The sequence below is a fragment of the Cryptotermes secundus genome, unplaced genomic scaffold, assembly GCF_002891405.2.
Source record: "Cryptotermes secundus unplaced genomic scaffold, Csec_1.0 scaffold1787, whole genome shotgun sequence".
Classification (NCBI taxonomy): Eukaryota; Metazoa; Arthropoda; class Insecta; order Blattodea; family Kalotermitidae; genus Cryptotermes; species Cryptotermes secundus.
The window spans coordinates 147,349-167,811 of record NW_019731605.1 but is presented as its reverse complement, the minus strand read 5'-3'; the positions used below and the strand labels follow the sequence as shown (position 1 = coordinate 167,811).

The following is a 20,463-nucleotide window of genomic DNA, read 5'->3' as shown; positions in this document are numbered from 1 at the left end:
TTCACTTGTGACATCCTTCTGTATTCCTGGTTCCACTTCGCTTGCCTCCACCACTCTCAAATACTCCTCAATACTGACTAATTCTGGTATCTGTTCTGCCGAATACTCTCGTTATATAGCTTCCGCAATGACCAGGCAGAAAAGAGCCTATATTGTTGGAACGTGTTTACTGAGCGATGGCCGGGCAACGGACTCCATAGAAACCAGTTACGTGATAGCTACCACTGTTGCGCGAAGACAAAGGGGTGTTCACCGAGCGTCGCGTAGCGACGGGCTGGTTGGGGGTATGTGACGTCACTTGCGGAAAAGCAGAGGTCACGTGACTCCTACTCTTTACTGCAATATGACGTCATCGCGCCTGCGCGGGAGTACGACTTGCAGCGCTAGGGTTCACGTATGCCTCTGAATAGAAGCCCGCGCCTCCAAGGGTTCCATTACTATTATGCATTAAGGCGTTGTCTCGGAAACCATCTTAATTCCTAAGCAACCGTTTGGTTTTCTAGGTGTACGTGTATACAACTTTCACTTTCCGTATCCATGGAAACAGTGTTCCGTAATCAATGGTTACCAGGAACAAATCTCTCCGTGGCAACGTGTTTTCCCTTTCGCTTCCTAGAAACGTCGTACAAATCACAATATTAAAATATTGTGGCGGGGCAGGTTTTCTCCAAGTACTTCTGTTTCCGCGACTGCTCCACACTCATCATCTATCATCTGGGCCTGGTAAAATAGCCCAATAGTGGCCGACGTGCCAAGTGGATTCAGTCTCACCCCACCCCAATAAACTAGGGGGAAAAAAAAAAAACATTACGTCAGCTGCTACCGTCTCGCAATGAAACTGTAACCACAGCCTCTCCCCGCGTGCACAAAAATGGACAGTTCTAGCAAGACAGTCTGTACATGATGTTCTAAACCTGACGGAGGGTGCGACAGGAAGCGTCTCCTGTCGCCGTTTTTATCAATAAAACATACATTTCTTGTCCAGCCGATAAATGAAGGAAAGGATGGACGTGCTGGCACCGATAGAAGTGGGGTGGGGTGGGGTGGGGCTGGAGGGCAGCCAGAAATTTGCCACATCCACAGACTTTTTCGGGGCAAAAGAAAAACAAAATTCAGAAAAGGCGATAAATGCACCAAATATTAAATCCTCTGTGATGAACACTCCAGGGCGATCAGTGAACTCAGCCTCTTATATGAGTACCGAGGGACCACCTCCGAGGATTTAAAGCAGCCGGAGCGTGAAGCTCTTCCCTTAACCTACATTTAGCGTCGAAGTTACGAATGTTTGGGAGCTACGCCTCCATCAACAGAGTCTTTGTCTTGGTGCTTAATTACGCACAGGGACAACTTTACTGCAACAGGGGTTCGACGAGAGAGGCCTCTCGGTTCTGTTATCAGGAAGTTGCAGAGTTTTCTCTCCTCTGCTTGGCGTTCATTAGATGATTGGATTTACTCGCATTTCTTTACAGTTACGGTCAATTATAACAGCTCACACGCTCGACTCCTCCTGAACAACGTTTGTCTGACGAATCTCTCACTAATCTCGGACTGATGTCTACTCCCTTGAATTCGAGTCCAGTCTAGTCGCGTCTTATGTTACGACCACCGGTCAGTCGGCCAATCTGTCTTCGAATAAAACACCCATCTGGGGCTTACGATCAGATTTTTATTACTGTCAGACAGTGGTGTGTTCGTTGATGTGTTGTGTTCTTTGTAACGAGAGTATGGGTCTGTCGTTTACAATTTATGGTGGCCCTAGCCAGGGCAGTCATTCTCGGGTCAGAGTCCAGTGGGACATGCAGACATAATCTTAACTTAATAACCACAAGGGATATCCGCAAGTGGTTTCCTTCGCTAGAGAAACAGACACGTTCTGTGGTTAGAATTATCACATTAAGTAAACATCCTGATAAACTGCAAGATAAAGCTCACTGGTAGATCTCGGAAGTGAGACAAAGCAGTCAGTACAGGGGAGCTTATTGCTGTCGCTGTTGCCTTTGTGGGAATTATAATTTCTGTTCCTTGTCCCCTTTATGGGCCATCAATCTGAGTCATGACTCTCCATATCGCAAAAGTTTCGAGATGGTAATGAAAGCGGTAACGGTATAAATTCGTTTTCAGGAGGTAATCCGTTCGAATCTCGGTCGGGACACATACTACCCTGACGGAGCCTCAATTTTCTTCAGACATATGCAGGGGAAATACCTCGATTAGTTCACGAACGCTTTCTTCTAAATTCTTTCTAATTAACTGTCAGTCATTCCAGCATAGTTCTATACATAACCTAGGTAATCTGAGCGTCGTACAGTAACCCCTCAACATATATATATCCAAACGAAATGCCCATTTAGGTCCGACGTCATCACAGCAATAATGTACGTATAATGAAAGTGATATATATTCTTCCCAATTAACCGATAATAAGCTCTCTAAATTATCCTATAACAGTGCCAACCACTGTACGAGCCGGAATAGCTCGGTCGGTATAGTTACTGCCTTCGGGCTGGACGACAGAGGGGTTGGAGTTCGAGTCCCGGTAGGGTCAAGAATTTTCTCTTCTCAAAGTCGTTCAGACCGTCTCTGTGGCTCAACCGGCTTCCTATCCAAAGGGTAGCGAGAGCATTTTTCCCAGGGGTAAGGCGACCGGTGCGTAAAGCTGACCACTCGACTCCAACAAATGCCGAGGTCGAGAAAATGTGGACCTATACATCCACACCCCCATACCCCTTCATGGCGTAGTGCTTAATTAGTTGAGCACAGAGAAAACTTTACCGTTACCCAGTTCCAACCACTGTACTGTTTGGAAATGAATACAGTGTGTGTGGAACACATCTACACCTTCATACCCTTCTCCCAAAACTGTTAGCGTCTATCAGCCTGTAATTCCTTTGGGAACTTGGGAGGAAACGCCGGGATAGCTCATTCGGTATAGCGACGGGCTATGGACTGGACGGATGGGTGTGGTTCGAATCTAGGTAGGGGTAAGACTTTTCTCTTCTCCACGACGTCCAGACCGGCTCTGGGGTCCACCCAACCTCTTATCCAATTGGTATCGAGAGTTGCCGGGACCATTCAGCTCCAACTCAAGAAAACATGGATCTATACATCCACTCCCCCATACGTCTTCATGGCGTAGTGCTTAATTAGTTAAGCATAGAGGCAAACTTTTTTTTTACCTGCGAGGCTTATGCTAACTTCGAAACAAACCTGAAACAAGTTTGTCCTGCCCTCGAGTACAATTTGTGAAGAGAAAATATAGAGGGCTGTCTTTTGTGATGCAGAATAACAATCACCAAATTACAGCTGTAGTGAATTTCCCGGTGATTTACTCATATAAAAACCGTAATTCAATTCTCTGGACTTTCATAAACATGTGTTTGTTTCCGTTCCCATAGCAACCAACATGGCGTCGGAATATTATTGTTCAGAATCCGGAATGAATTCCTATCATGTACATAAGCGTTGCGAATCAGAGTGTTTCAATGGCATCTGCTGCAGCGCCATTTCTTCCTTCATCCACGTCCATAAAACACAACAGGTAACACGAAATTGTTTCAAAATATGTACATGTCTTTTGAAACAGAAGATAGAATTCCAAAGAAGTTAGAATATTGAACAGAACACACATAAAATTAAGCGCATGTAGTAAGTAACATTTTTCTTGAGACCATAATAGTTGCTCATCTGGTCAAGAAATACACAGCATTTCATGGAACTCGAAAGTTCTTTCCCGGTTTTACAACAGCCCCCGTCACTGGTCCCTATTCTGACCCAGATGAATCCAGAATTCTGGCACATAACGCCGTGTAGACCGTTGAAAGTAAGCTGCGCCATAGCTCAAGAGGTTAGTCGCTGGCTTCCCACCGCGGCGGCCCGGGTTCGAGCCCGGGTCTGGTCAAGTGGGATTTGTGGTGGACAAAGTGGTACTGGGGCAGGTTTTCTCCGAGGCCTTCGGTTTCCCCTGCCAATCTTCATTCCACCAATTGCTCCACAATCACCCTCACCTATCATCTGAGGCTGGTACAATAAGCCAGAAGTGGCCGCAGTACAAGGGACTTAGTCCAACTCCACTAGCAATAAAAAAATGTTGACGTTTCGGAGGAACATGTCGCTTCCATATTCAGTATCGAAGCCAAGCAGCAACAAGGGCTCTGGATCTGCTGGAGGTGACATGTTCCTCCGAAACGTCGGTTGGCTTTGAATGGACTACATGGCATTATATCCCACAAAACAGAACTCTTCACAACCATATCCCTGACAACCTTAAATCTTACACTGATGATTCCAGTCCCCAAATACAATCCTGTATCATCAAAATATTGTCACTTGTTACGGTTGTGACTATCGACTGGGTTTGGATTGAATGATTGGATTTATTGGTAACATAAACACACCACTCAGAACTACAATTCATTAGAGCGCTATCTCTGATCTACACACTTAGTAGCAGTTCGTCGTTACACACACCAGTGTTCTCAGTCAACACTAGTCGCATCCTTGCAACAGATTTTAACGCACGAACTATTACAGCCCCAACTGTAACGGCACACACCAAATATCGCGGTACTTCAGCATACACAAAGTCTTCTCTTCACAGCCAGACTTTCAACTCCACTGAACTGCACTCCATAATTCTGATGCCTCAATTCTTCAATTAAATTCCTCTGCTCTACACGGGACTGGAGGCGGGGTCGAATACCTCCACCGTGACCCTGCGAGTCGTAGGTGGCGACCAAAAGAGAAGTCTCAAATCTGACACAGTAAAATATGGTCGCCAGTCCCAAGGGACTCGGACCCGAGAAAGATTGTGCTGGCAAGGGCCAGCAGCATATACAAGACAGACCCCTCCTCTCGTCAGAAGGGACGACACAAAAACGAGACCGTAAATGTCAAACAGTAATAAACATCTGCTCATGAGCCCAAGATGGGGCTCAACACCAAGACTTACTGACAATGTGACTTTGCCTTTGACTCGACTTACGGGACAGTCCTGAGATGGCAGTTAGATGAGTAGGAGGTTAGGGTGACATGGCCGCCAGCCTGCGAGGATGTAAGCCCGGGAGCAGAAGAACGTCTATTGTTGGAAGACGTTACCAAGCAACGCAATAAAGACTGTGACTTAGATAGTGATGTGTAAAGTGTAGTCACGAGTTGTGCGTCAAAATGTAAAATAAATCCGACTACCAATTCAAACCCCGTCTATAATCACTACATCACGTGACAATATCTTAATATTTACGTCTATTGGTAATTCCTTCTAACATAATAATGCTGTCATCTGATATGTGACGCCGTGCTGTCTGATAAATAGTTACCGACGTTTCGGAGGAAAATACTGTCTCCAGAGTAAGCCTAGAGTGGCAACAGTGGGAACTACTAAGAGAAAGTAGATGTGTACCACTCTTCCATGTTCAGCTGTTCCATCCTGAAGATGGGGGCAGCATTCCTCTGAAATGTCAGTAAATGTGTGTAAGACCATATGACATCACATCTCAGAAGACCGCCATGAGAAACTAATATCTCATGAAATACAATGGTGATTTCTTTATAGATATTACCAACATGACGAGTATGATGATATTCCTGGTGATGCTAACTTTGTCCGAAGGCACAAGGTTGAACAGAACTATGCATATGACAGGTCCAGATCAGCTGATGTCATATGTGTACAATATATTGCTACAAAATATGAAACCCGAACGGAATCTGCTAGTTTCTTACTCCGACAATTACGTTCCTGTAAACTTACTGCTGAGAGACATTCACAAACACTATGGAATTCTGCAAGTGTCTTACCCAAACACTCCTGAGGTGGAGATGTCTTTCTGGTATGAGAAGATTGGAAGTTATATCATAGTTTTGAACAACAAGAGTAACCTCAACACACAGATACAACAGCTCATAGATATAAAATCCTGGAATAACAGAGCTCATTTCCTGGTTGTTGTTGGTATTCCTGTAGAAAATCCACATAGACTGTCTCTGGAAATTGTGAACTATTTCTGGCACAATGCAAATGTTTTGGATGTCGTAATTTTTGTTTCTGATAACAGAGTGTTTAATTTGTATACCTGGTATCCATACAATTCCAAGGAAGAATGTTGGGCCATGAAAGATGTAGCCCTTCTTAACCAGTGGGACGCAGAAAGTACAGGAGACTCGAGAACGGACAAGAAGATATTCACAAATAAAATTCCCAGAAAGTTCAATGGATGTCCAATGAATGTATCCATCAATTACAAAGAAGATTCTGAACTACAATTTTTAAGGAATTCCCTTGATGTTTTTGATTTCACTATACATTATCAAGTGAACAATCCTGATAATGCAAATATTTATGATAGATTCAAAAATACAGTTGATAATGTAATTTTTGGATCTTCAGAAATAGCTTATGGAGTTCCATTACAAGAGGAAGTAGTTGGATTTTTAGATTCTTCTTTTCCATTTAATGATTTCCGATACATCTGGTACGTCCCCTGTGCTAAGCCCTTTGATCGAATCCAGAGGATTTCTGAAATATTTCCTATATCTGTCTGGGTAATTTTATTAATATCAATGCTTTTATCATGTCTTGTAACTTGGTGCTTAGCCACTAGGTCATCCGGTGAGGGTAATGCATATCTCAACATATCCACAGTCATGTATAACATGTGGGCTATAACCATGGGTACATCTGTCACAGGGATGCCCCATACTTTCAAACTGAGGGCTGTAATTGTTGCATGGGTTTGTTACTGTTTTGCTGTCAGCACCATATTCCTCACTTTCTTCACAAGTTTCCTTATTGATCCTGGTTTAGATAAACAGATCACTAATATACAAGAACTTCTAGATTCAAAGATAGAATATGGATTTGGAGAAAGCATAGACTTCTATTTTGAAAATTCAGAGGTTGACATTCATAAAGAACTTCTGAAATACAGGAAGGCATGTAATCAAACTGAACTCTGCATAAAACGAATATTCAAAACAGGAAAATTTGCTACTTTTGCAGAACCAAATGGTGTAAAAAATGTTCTTAAATCTCATCACAAGGGTAATAAGTTTTGTCGTATGAACAACTTCGATACATACAACGTCTTGGTTGTTGTCTATTTCTCGAAAGGCAGTTACCTTGTTGAAACTTTTGACAAATACATGTCCTCAATTTTTGAATCGGGCCTTGTTAACAGAGAAGATACCACGACTGGTGCTCTCTCCACTGAAGACACTGCAGATTGGGAAGCTAATCCCATCGCATACTTCCCATTCTCAATCAATCACCTCCTTATAGCATTCTATGGCCTTCCACTGGGGTACTGTCTGAGTTTCATTGTGCTTATTGGTGAAATACTGAATGATAAAACTGATTGGATTGGCAGAGCAGTAGCGATATTGGCCCGTATTCGGGTAGTTCTCAGTTTGAATGTAACCCAGACAACAGGTTATCCTCAGTAAGGATTTTCAAGGTTTTCCTCACTCCCTTATTCTCATAGGAAAACTAGACACATATAAATTAGGAAAACTGTACATACCACTGGGACTGCAATGAAGATGCTGATCCCGATGTGTATGGACTGCTGCAATCTTAACCTTCCTCCTTGATGCAATATTCCTATGTTGCTTACAGCACACACAGGCTCAAGAGAATAGCCACTTACTCTTTTTATTCTCTTCTTCTTGTGTTACTGCACTGCCATGTATCTATAATCAAAATACGTAAGTATGTAATCAGTTCCCCACTTTGAGGGAGGAACACAGACTGGGGGTGTTTGAGAACAGCTTGCTGGGTAAAATATTGGGACCTACTATAATCCCTGACAAAGATTGTTAGACTGATCAAATGATGGGAAATGCTGAGGGCATGTAGCATGGATGGGGGAGAAGTGCAGGGAAATTTTTTGACAGAAAAACATGACGGAGACCAGGATGACCTCAGCGTACATACAGGGGGATTACAGTAAAATTGATCTTAGATGGGAGGATGTGGACTGGATTCATCTGGCTCATGATAGAGACCAGAATCATCAGGATCCATAAAATTCTTGGAACTTTTAAAATAGCTGGACAACTGCTGGCTTCTCAAGAAGGACTGAGCTCCAAGGAGTTGGCTAGTTATGAAATTGGCTTTTCATATCAAGGTGCAAAATTATATTTCTACCCATACCTACAGACTCCTTTAGTTCAAGGTCTTCTGGGATACATACATAGGTACTACTGTTCTGGAGGAACTTGCTCCAAGATGGATGCAGCAGGTTCCTCCAACATGTTGATGCCTACACACCAAACAGGGGTGCAGCCCTAAAAGTAGAAGTGCCAGAGCCCCTTGGAACAGTTCCAGTATACATCAATCTTTGTACACGTAAAGTTAATATGGCACAATGTCTGAGATTAAGTAATGACTAAACTGCACAAGAACAGAAAAATGTTCCTGTACATGAGGTATGCATTACAAACAAAACAAACTCCTAGGCCTGTAGTCCACAAGCAAACTATACTGACCTAGTGACTGCCACTTGTCGGCAAAGTTAGCGCCAACTTTTGTGGATAGAGGGTGTCGCGTGGTGAGCACAATGGATCCCCATGGTCGTTAATCTCAGTTTTCTAGACAGGAGCTGCTATTTCCTTGAAATAGCTCCTCAGTTATCCTAACAAGGCTTAGTGGAGCCCGGAGGTATGCATTTGTAGTGAAATATCTAATCTTCATACACCAAACATTGGCACTGCCATGATCTTTGCCAAGGATGTGGGGGACAGCCAAAAAAAACTGCTTATAAACTTACATTTCGTGTTTAAGACATTCAACGCTATTTTTAACCAATTAATTATTAATTACTAATATTTGGTTCATTCCTGGGGGGGGGGGAGGGAAGAGTGCAGATGCCAGAAGGACTGAGATTAAGCATCATCTTTTTAATATTACATGGTCATATAACTATGGAATCAGAGCATTCATTACAATCCTAATTCAGTATCTTATACTGTATACCTGAAAATTCACTGCCCATATGTATCCCTATATATTCATTTCTATCGTATTAAATGCTTTCAATATATTTACTAAATGTTTATAAATACCCTTTTCTTTATAGTTTTCATTATTGCAACATAAGCTTTCACATTATAAAGATCTGTAAATTATTGTCCTTTTTTCTTTACTACCTGTCTATATTTGATACATACATATTGTAACCTGCCTGGGCATGGAATTTTGTTTGTACTTATGGAAAGACTTCAAATATAGTGACTGTACTCATAATTCTAAGTTCTGGTACCTGTGAAGATCATAACCTAATTTCAACTCATCACATGAAACTGATTTCTCTCTCAAAATGGAAGAAATACAAAAAAAAACGGCATTTATACAATTTACTTGGCACTCCTTAAGGATATACAGATCCAATAATTCTGCTATGTTCCATGAATAAAGGTCCTGGAAACAGTTAATATTGTGTTTCTTCCATACTTTCAAGACAGTAAATCCACTGCCCTCTAGGTTCAGATTTAAACAAATTTCAGATATTTTAAGTACTTTCAGCTTTGAATTTACCTAAATACGAGGCGTGACCAAAAAAAAAACACGCTGAATACACGCGCGGAAAAAATTTATTACATTAATTTTGAACTTCAGTTGTCTTCAAAACAGCTTGTTCCGACGGTCCTGCCAACTTCTGAAGAAACTCCAACCATCCTTCGCTGACGTCTTCAAACGCTCTTTCATTGCAGTTTCGATCTCTGGCATCGTAGTAAAACGGTTTCCTTTCATCGTGAATTAATTTTGGGGAATATAGAGAAACTACATTATACCGAGTCTGGTGAGTACTGTCGATGATGACACACATTTTTTTTATCAGCCAAAAGTGACTGGTGACAAGAGCCGTGTGACTCAGAGCCTTGTTGTGATACAGCACGAATTTGTTCTTCCACTTTTCAGACCGTTTTCGTCGCACGTCTTTTCCCAGGCGTTCCAATAGGCCATTGTAATTCCGTGTTCACAGTGTTCACAGTTGTGCCTACGCTTCAATATCGATGAACACGACCAATACGACTTAACAGTTGATTTCCATTGACGCGCTTTCTTTGCTTTGTTCGGTGTTTTCCGGTGAGAACTCTGCATTTTCGTTTCAAGATCGTAACTGTATACCCAAGATTCGTCTCCAGTGATCGAACTTCGTAAAAAGAAACAGTCTGAATTCGCACGACCATGCAAATTCAATATCGACAGGCGGCGTTCTTCTTTTCTTGTGTGACAAAAACATGGTACAAATTTCGCACTCACTTGTCTCATGTTCAATTATTCGTCAATACGAGTTGCACTGATTGCACTGAGCCAAAAGAAATGTCCAAAGGATTAGATATTTATCGAATCGTCAATCTTCTGCCTGCTCGAACCATTTCGCTGATTTTTTAAGTTTTCCTCTGTTGTCGAAGTCGACGTTATGTCCTGAGCGTTGTTCGTTTTCAGTCGATTCTGCGCCTCCGTAACTTTCAAACCACTTATATACCGTCTTTCGACTCACAGCATCTCTATAAACCCTGAGAAGCATTTCATGGATTTCTCCAGCTGTCTTGCCTAGTTTAAAACAAAATTTCATTTTTTTCCTCATTTGATTTCAGTTCTTTCCATATATTACAACAAAGACCGCGCCATAGCTCAAGCTATTAGTTGCTGCTTCCCCATCGCGGCGGCCAGGGTTCGAGGCCGGGTATGGTCATGTTGGATTTGTGGTGGACAAAGTTACACTGGGGAAGGTTTTCTCTGAGTACTTCAATTTCCCCTGCCACTCTTCATTCCACCAGATGCTCCACAATCACCATCACCTATCATCCAGGGCTGGTGCAACAGGCCAGTATTTGCCGCAGTACTAAGTGGACTCTTTCCCCCACAAAGAATAATAAAATAAAAATCTTAGAACAAAGATGTGAAACATATATTCACTACACTCCTAGTCATCAATCACGCACTACTTACAATCAGGCACGCTCATTCTCAGTACTGTCTGATCACACCTCATAACAGATCAATATTCCCCTGTACATACTGCCCTATAAATTATGTTTTGTTCATTTGAATCAGATTGCAAATAACATACGATACAAATCAAACCACGAAACATATTTTGTGCATGGATGATGGAGAGATCAACATATTCACATTGTTCAGTTTGATGCCTCTAAATATATTTCTCTACCCTTCCTTAGTAGTTTATGGTGAACTAATCTAATCCTTAGTGTTTTAAGAATCATGATGCAACAAAGAGACTGAGCAGTCATACTCCTATCACTGGGAAATGCTGTTCAAATCTCGGCCACGACTACCCTGACAAGAACTTGTCATAGTTTCCTCAGTCCTTCCAGGCAAATGCTGGGATAGCAAATTCTCTCCAATATGATCACACAATCAACATTATTATATAGTCTCGCATTACTGAGAGCATCATTACACACAACATAAATAAATATGGCATTTAATAAGGGCATCTAAGAGGGACCACAATTTTGTTTTCATCAAGGTTAAGCGAGAACAATACTGGATACAAAGAACACCAAGGTTAAAAGATTCAAAAGCAATTGATTTTTAATAAAAATTTAATTAAGTTTTTCATTGTTAATTATAAGAATGTACAAATCACTTATTGCAACACAATTATCAACTGTGAATGAACATACATAGTATTAAATACACAAAGGAACACAACACACAGTTCAACTTTAGCCTGCCTACAGCATGTACAATGGATATCTATCCCAGCAGCATGAAATCTTTAGCTTCCACACAGCATTGGCACATAGAACGTTAAAAATGTCTTACATGATAAATAAGTTGCCAGGAAAAAGTCTTGACATTTAAGGTACACAATATCAAGTTTTCCAATAGCCATTTGCGTAAAACTGGTTACAAAATTTTTAAACATCACACACTGTATGTGATTAAAAAATATGTTTATTTGAAATTGCATTTTGAAAATAGCTGGACAAATATAAGTACAGCATGCCTCAGCATTAGGGGCAGGATGTGTTCTGAAACTCCGTAACACAAACCTAATTTTTCAATTCATTCCTGTTACAAGTGTTGCGTGTTCTAACAGAAAATTTTCAGTCTACAAGCATAATAAAAACAGAGTTTCATTACCTATCAGAAATAACACCATGTACCAAAAATTATATTGAAAACTTAAAAAATTTACTCTCCACAATGAAATAAGAGTGAAGCACTGCACAATTAAAAATAAAACAGGAATAGCGAAACATGCTAGCAGCCTTCCCCATGACACTAACATGTGTGAGTACATGATGTGAATTTCATCACAAACAGAGTTTCTTTAAAAAAAATACTTCACACTGAATTTAATGTCATCATGCATTATGTTTTTTAAATAAATCTTAACATTTATTACAAATTTTTGAACGAATAAATTCATGGCCTGCGTCATGAATTGTATGGGCTATTCTACAACTTCAACAAACGGAAAATTCTGTAACACATACATCCATAATGCAAGGACACACTGTACATAAATATGAAGTTTCCAAGTCACTGTTTGTATATTATTTGATACAAATTTTTAAACATCACACATTATTCTCATTATAAAATATACTGTATGAAATTCCATTTCAAAATAGCTGGACAAATATAAAATATTCAAAAAATTTTGGACTCAATATTTATAACATTATGAATTTTAAAGCACCATTACATGATGAGCAAGTTAATTAAATTATTGCACGTAGGAACTCGAATCATGCAATCTCGATGTACTATAAATGCAGCTACATATTACTATATACACACATAGTATACGATGTAAATAACTTTTGCAATAAGTAAGTCTTTCTTAATAAGAGCACTGGGATAATATATTTTAAATATTGGTCCATTCTGGAATACAAATACAAAATATTTCAATATGACTAGCATTTACAGCATGGAATATACAGGACACATCAGTTATCATCTCTCTGATCAATGGGCAAATTATTTCAGCCATTACATACAAATTTAATCCTTTTGTATCCCATAATGTTCTTGATGCAAAGATCCAAATTATATCATAGGGTCAGTTTCAATTACTGCAACACGCTGAAATCCTGGAGTTATGAGCAAATACGCATATACAAAAGAACAAAAGGATTGTATGATGATAATATCATTGGAACTGATCAGGCTTCAGTTAAATAACACAGATATTTCATTTCTATCTGCAAACTAATTTGTTCTATGTACATGTATGCCTCAGGATGTTAAAATTATTAAATATGATAAAGTTTTCTAAAAATTCAAACTGTTTTTGTACAAAAGAAATTCTAATAAGATATAAAAAAGTTGTACTTATAAATATGAAGCCTTATCATAAGTGTAAAACAGAATTTCATAAATATGTTTGCCTGTTTACGTGATGACATTTCAATACAATTCCTCTGCAAAGAGATTGCCCCTAATACAATACTTAAAACATTATTACTGCATCATATGCCAATTATGGTTTTGCTCCTTGGACTTGGAGTTTCCTGATTCGTGACTGCACGGACTCGCATTTAACTTCACTGACTCTGTTATATTTCCCTGCTTTCACTTCCCTGATGACCACAATGTTCCCGTTATGCTCTCGCAAGAAATCAACCTTCCGAACTGCTGAAGTGTTGTCATTGCTTATGGATGATACAAGAACCTTATTCAAAACAGATGTGTGCGCAGCTTTGGCGTATTGTTTACGTGGTGCACGTGCAAATATGCTTCTCTCTTCAGTTTTATTCATTGCTGTTTCTTGTGTGTCACCAGAAACCGAATTGAAGCGGGCAAATGCCTTGGAAAACGTTTCACTACATGAATACCTTGCTGCTCTTTCATTCCTAGGGGCATTCAGCGTTCCTGCTGAGTACCAGACATTGTTGTTTGCTGATGAATATGAAACATAATTTCCTGCAGGATAAGGACGTCCATTTATTTTGGAATAATTATATTCTAGAAGGGAATCATCCAGTGAGATTATACTAGATCGATCACTTGATGAATCTATGGACATCTCACTAACGGTGTCACTTCCTGAATCACTGCTCGAGTGGTCAGAGTATGAATGCGTATTATCTGATGTCGGTACCGATCCATGGATCAATATAGGAGCTGTGCTGTTACCAACTGCTGTTTCATCTTCTGAATCATCAATAATGAAACATCTTCTAAATGTGTATACACAGTCTTTGTTGTCCATAATCCTTCTTGGGACTTCATCTTCTGTCTTAGGGGGGATGTTCTGATTCTGCTGTCTTTGTTTTGCAACTGTTTCTGTGTCAGTTAACGGATGGCTCAATCTGTATCTACTGATGCCACTTACTGGCATTGTCTGCATGGCAGTCGCTTTATTCACTGATCGTACATTTATGTACGTACTGGTATTATTCTCAACCTTACAGGCAATATTTGCAGATTCATTTACAGTCGAACCCTTACCTTGGCCACTGGTGGAATATAACGCACTGTCCATCTTCTCTAATGTGCATTTACTATCGATTATGTTGTGGTTTTCAGTGCTGGTCAGGTCACTGTAACTTTGTGCCAAATTTTCCATGTTCTTAATGAAACGGCTTCTTCTTGAGAAGCTCATACCTGCTTTCTCTGGTGTCTTCCCTCCTTGAGATGTGACAGAACAGATGTCTGAGCTCTTTGTGATTGGCACACTACTCTCCCTAGGCCTATGAACACTAGTGACATTTGTTGGTGATGTTTTACAAGTGACTGTCATTCCATGGCTAGACAGAATTTGGCTTGTGATGTCGTCTTGTTTTCTGGAAGTGGTAGGAGATGACAACTTGACAATTCGAACCTCTTCCATCTTGGCAGTTATGATTTCAGAACACCTGACAGGCGTTTGCACGGGTTGCACAGTCATCTTCTCAGTGTCTGTGAACCAGTGATGTTGGAGGCATTCTATGGCACTCAGTCGCTCCCTGCAAACAAATGAAAACATGTCAGATATGAGGCCCTAACAGTGTTGGTTATGAGGAATTCTATCTTCTGGGATATAAAACCATGTGGTCTGTTGACAGTTAGCTGACGTTTAGGAGAAACACATCATTTCCAGGACTGCTGCCTGCTTCACTCGGTCTTCCACCATGGAGGCCACATGTCCCTCCAAAATATTAGCTGACTTTAAACAGACTACACAGCATCATATCGCAGATTACAGAACTCTTCAAATGAAAACATATTCTATTTTAGGTCCTCACGGAGACGATGATGCAGAGTACAGAATTGTGGGCTGCAATGCTCTGTATTTGGGAGAATGCCCCATCTTTCAAAGAATTACATAGCCTCCACCTCACAGTTTCTGGTTTGGTTTATGCTTTGATCCTGAAGATGAAGGTAATAGGTTTCTCTAAAATATCCAGCCCTCTCCAAACTACACACCATCAGAACAAACAAAACCACACTTTTCAAATAAAAACGTCTTCTCAGTAACAGAACAGCTCACAGACTGCATATGTACAGTTACTGTCCTCATACTTGTATATTCAATGTCCAATGCCATATCAGCAATGAGAAAGTGTGTGCTAGAAGATGTGGACCTAACAGGGCTGAAGTAATAGGACGACGTTGAAAACTGCATGAGGAACTTCACAATTTGTTCCATTCACCAAACAGAACTAGTGTTAAAAAAAAAAAGAGGAGTTTGATGAGTGGGGCATGAATGTAGACAGACTTTTAATCATAAACCTTGAAGAGAACAGGCTACTTGGAAGCCCTGGACTTAGTATATGAGGATAATATTAATATGAGCATGACATACTATTTATTCTAACTGGAAAACTGGCTTAGAATAGGATTCCATCTGGCAGTTTTATGAACAACGGAGTGCTCTTAATCTTAAATGCAGGTACTGCACGTATACATATAGTTACAATTGTGCTGTGAAGGGTTAACCTTTTCACAGCTATGAATATGATATATCGAGTACACAACTCTAAGGTAATAACTGCCAGGCTTTAATGATTTAACACTTTCAATACTGTAAATTATTCTAGAATCTCATTAATCTTGTTGTGATTAAGATATGGTTTTCTTAATATCATGGAAAGAAAACAAAATCAGACCCCAATTTTTCTACATCATTTAAATTGACAAGGACTGGGAAGAACTAATAATAGCCCTTCAACTAGCAGAATAAATTCCTACACATAAAGCATTCTAACATACTGTAACGTGTTTGGAGTAGATACTTCCATGGCAATGCAATAACAGTGGGCCCCTGCATAGACAAAGCCAAAACAACGAACGCGTTTCCCCGGAGATGAACAACAGAAGGCCGTTGAGTACCAACGGATGAGACGAAACATGTTACCGCCGTAATCTACAGAGATCGTTCCCGAAGCAACCGATTGCTGAACCAGTGAGATCGAACCTTGGTGAACGGTGTCTCATATCCGGTACGCAGAACACCTACATAAGTTGAGAGCGACAGAGCTACAGGACTACAGTTGAGATCTAGGCTTCATAGAGCACAGTTCGAACCTAGCCGCCCTACAAGACAGTTGGAAGACAGCTGCCGCAGAATACAATTAAGGTGATAACAATTGTACGGTGTGTAAGAATGAATGTCCAATAAAGATTCGCTGAATCCAAGACCCACGTGAATTTATCTGTCGCGTGACAATATTTTAATTGTTATATATTACAGTTAAATTCCTGATATACCCTTTCCAACAAAACGAACTAGCACCATCAGCTACATGGTCTTCTGTGAAGTAACACCATATAGAAAGGATCTGAGATAGTACAATGTAACGTGGTAAATATGTACCAATGTTTTAGAGGAACCTGAAGTCACCATCATCTTGTATTCTGAGGGTGGAGACAGCATGTTCCTCTACAACACTGGTATATATCTACCAAACTACATGGCATCACATCACAGAAGACTATAAATCTGAACACTCATCATCACCAGACCCTCACAAATGTTACAAGCGCTGTTAATCTCACCTTGGCTCCTTGACCATTAATTTCCGCATGAGGTCCTTGGCATCCTCAGAAACATCCTCGAATAAGTCCTCAGGGAAGTCGAGTTTGCACTGTGAGATGTTACAAAATGTCTCTTGCTTAGTATCGCCACCAAAAGGGGAACAACCAGTCAGAAGCACATACAGCAAGACTCCAACAGACCTATAAACATAACACCAAATCGTCACCTTTAGGAACTTCATTTTTATGTCATATTACAACATTTTTGCAGGAGTAATGCATTTGGCTTGAAATTCAAGATATTCAGTATTCAGTTCAGAAGTAGTCACACCCTCCATTTCCTAAACAGTAGCAGCACATACAAGAAATCTATCACTAAAGATAAATGTCTTCTGGTATGTGACACCATGCAGACTGGTAGAAGTTTAGTGGTATTTTGGAGGAGCATATGACCCCTATCTTCTGTGCCAAAGAATTGAGCATGCAACCAGCAATAAATAATATCCCAGAATTACATTACTCTTTGTAATCACTGCCGTAAGATCCGCAAATCCAACACAGCATGTTATGTTCGCTGTAAAGACTGGTAGCAGTTTAATGACATTTTGGTGAATGTACCACAAAAAACAAGCATCAAGCCTGCTTCTTGCTGGTTGCTTGGCTTACTTTTCAAGCCTGATGGCAGAGACGGGGCATACCCTCCAAAATGCTGGTAAACTTCTATCAGACTACATGGCACTACATCCCAGAGGATAGCAGTCTTCACAGTCACTGGTGCAAGCACCTCAAATCCAACAGTTACGCCAATCACAGTGGCCGTGCGGTCGAAGGCATGAACTGTTTTCGCCCGCTTGAATGCTGGGATCATGCGTTCAAATCCCACTCAAGGCATGGATGTTTGTAAGCATATATTCTGTGTTTGTGTTGTCCTGTGTAGGTAGCAGCCTTGCGTTGGTCTGATCTCCTGCCCAAGGAGTCCTACCGAGTGTCTAAGATTAAGAACCTGAAGTGAAACGAAGCGTTTCATGGATGCTCCAGAGAGAGCAACAGGAAATAGAGAGATGTTACAGTTACAACTCTTTCAATAGATCACTGTAGGTCATGGTGCAAGGGCCGAGAAGGCCCACCCCTTATTTATACATACATACTCGTACATACACACACACACATACATTCATACAGCTGTTTATCAGAAATTAATTTATATATAAACAACACTGGAACCATTACACAAGTTCTGTGAAAATATTAATGTGTATAGCTTCCTTTAATGTAACAATATGCTTCTACATCTGTGGAACAAATACCCCTGGCTGCAGATACTGAAACAATAGTTTTGAATGGCTTGAGAGCAACACAACTATCAAGCGTGACAAACTTTTACTAGAACACTGAGTGAATAAAATTGCCTTACATGTTTTGGTCATACAGGACCATCTTCTGGGGCACAAGCAGTAAAAGCAGGTTGCTTACATTTATATTTCAAATTGTACCCAGAGTCTTAAAATTCTACTACACACCTTTAATCTAAGTACAGGGGGAAGCTGAGGTGTTTGATATAGTCACTTTGTCTTCTCAAATGTGTTACTAAGTTGTTTTTTCATGTGTTTCAAATTAAGTGCTGAAGAGTGATTTGCTGGTTGAGATGCCTCATTATAGGATAACAGTTTTGGATTTTAAACTCAAAAGAAAATATCTGCTTCATTCATTCATCAGTAATCTGCCAGACGAGAAGTCCACAATCTCTTCCAAAACAGTTCGTCCACTTAATGCGATCTTCTGTTTTTGGAAAGAGACTATCCAGGAAAAGTGATAATGTGGTAGTTTTTTCCATTTGCTTTCCACATCACAGTACAACAGCCATTCAAACCACTCTGGTCATGCCTGTTGCTGTAGAATATGCTTATGCAGAATAAATACGGTGCCAAATCCCAGAAGACTTCTTTCTTCATAGTCACCGCCGTGAAAACCTCAAATCTTAAATACTTCATGTCTAGCACATACTTAAACAAACATACAGAAGGAACTTGAATAAAAGGTTTTCATAAATGTTGTATACATCAACAGCTATTAATTTATTTACAAATTATATTTCAACAATTTTTATTTTTGTGGGTTATTTTACAATGCTATCAGTATCCAGACTATTGCAATTTATAAGATGATAAATCAACAGTTTACTGAAAATTATCCAGAAAGGAGCAGTCAAGGCTTAATTTAAGGTATATGATGCCATTTTCATGTAAAGACAGGGAAAACACACACAAAAAAATCTGCCAAAATGTATGATAGTAGTATTACTTTGAATTCAAGGGAGAAACAGGGGAAAAAGGTGGAAAGAATACTTCACAAACCTGGACCTAGCAACAAACCAATATGAGATTAGCAGAGAAACAAAATAACCTTGTATTTACTTATTTCCTGTTTTGGTCCCCATTCTCACACGTTCGCGTCTGTCCACACACCTCATTATGCTTCCCATCACCTTTCGCCAACCCTACAACTTGGGCTGGGTCTTCGGCCTCCTCTAAAAACACTTTCCAGAACTCCCTCTCTGACACATTCTACCATCAGATACTGACTTTCAGCACTTCTCGATTATATTTTACACTTACCAAATCATCTCAGTTTTGGCCTACCTACAACTCTTCTTTATTTTCCTAATGAAGGATTAGTATTTCATAAGTTCATCATCATCCATTCTGGCTAGGTGTCCAGCCCACCTCAATGCAACCAACTTAATACTTCTTGTGTCAACCTTTATTTAATTTATGCTTTACACAATCTGAATACAAACTGTGTTGAGTAACACTGTGTTGCCAGAATCTCTAGACATGCCATACACCATCTTCTGAGATATTTGAGGTTCTCACAATTACAAAAATAAAAAATTAAATTTTCTGGGGAATGACACTGTGTAGTTTCATAAGGTTACCAATGTATCAGAGAAACCTTGTACCTACACCTTCAGGAGAGCTATCTATCAAACTACAAGACAGAGTAACAGTCATAGCTTTCTCTCTATGTACAACACGCAAGAGCTTGAAATTCGGTAACACAGTCTGTTTCACCATCCTGTGTAAAACTGGAAATATGTTGTGAAAGTGTTGTACTTACCACATATCTGTGGCCAGGCTAATGGATTCATAGTTCAGCACTTCTGGAGCTGGAACAGAAGTAGAACAGGAGTGAAATGTGCTGTAACCCTAACCTACTTAGTTGCAACAATTCTGGGACCCTGAACACTGAAGCACTAGGGTTATGAAAACATACAACTAAGCACTTTACCATTACCAATAACTTTCTCAGAGCAGAGTTGTTCTCAAAAAGCTAATAGCTGCTCAGCAAACCATGAAATTCCCAGCATTTTACTAACTCAATCACTTGAATACTGTGTTCACAAAGAACCACTACTTGTCCTTATTCTGAGCCAGACAAATACAGTCTACTATTTCCATCCTATATCTTCACAATTCATGTTAGCACTTTAAGGCTTCCAAATTCTATATTTCCAGCAAGTT

The 20,463-nt window shown here is 40.1% G+C and overlaps 1 protein-coding gene across 1 annotated transcript in view; it reads right to left on the bottom strand.

Annotated features, from left to right (window-relative positions):
• Positions 1 to 11,553: 11,553 nt before the first annotated feature.
• The window catches only part of LOC111867311 (calcium-dependent protein kinase 23), a 111,218-nt gene continuing 102,308 nt past the window's right edge, over positions 11,554 to 20,463 (bottom strand). Inside the window, exons 5-7 of the mRNA XM_023857057.2 lie at positions 20,060 to 20,108; positions 16,964 to 17,143; positions 11,554 to 14,931 (exon numbers count right to left, since the gene is read on the bottom strand). Coding sequence (XP_023712825.1) covers positions 13,464 to 14,931; positions 16,964 to 17,143; positions 20,060 to 20,108 — 1,697 coding nt within the window. The 3' untranslated portion in view covers positions 11,554 to 13,463. The remainder of the gene's footprint in view (positions 14,932 to 16,963; positions 17,144 to 20,059; positions 20,109 to 20,463) is intronic.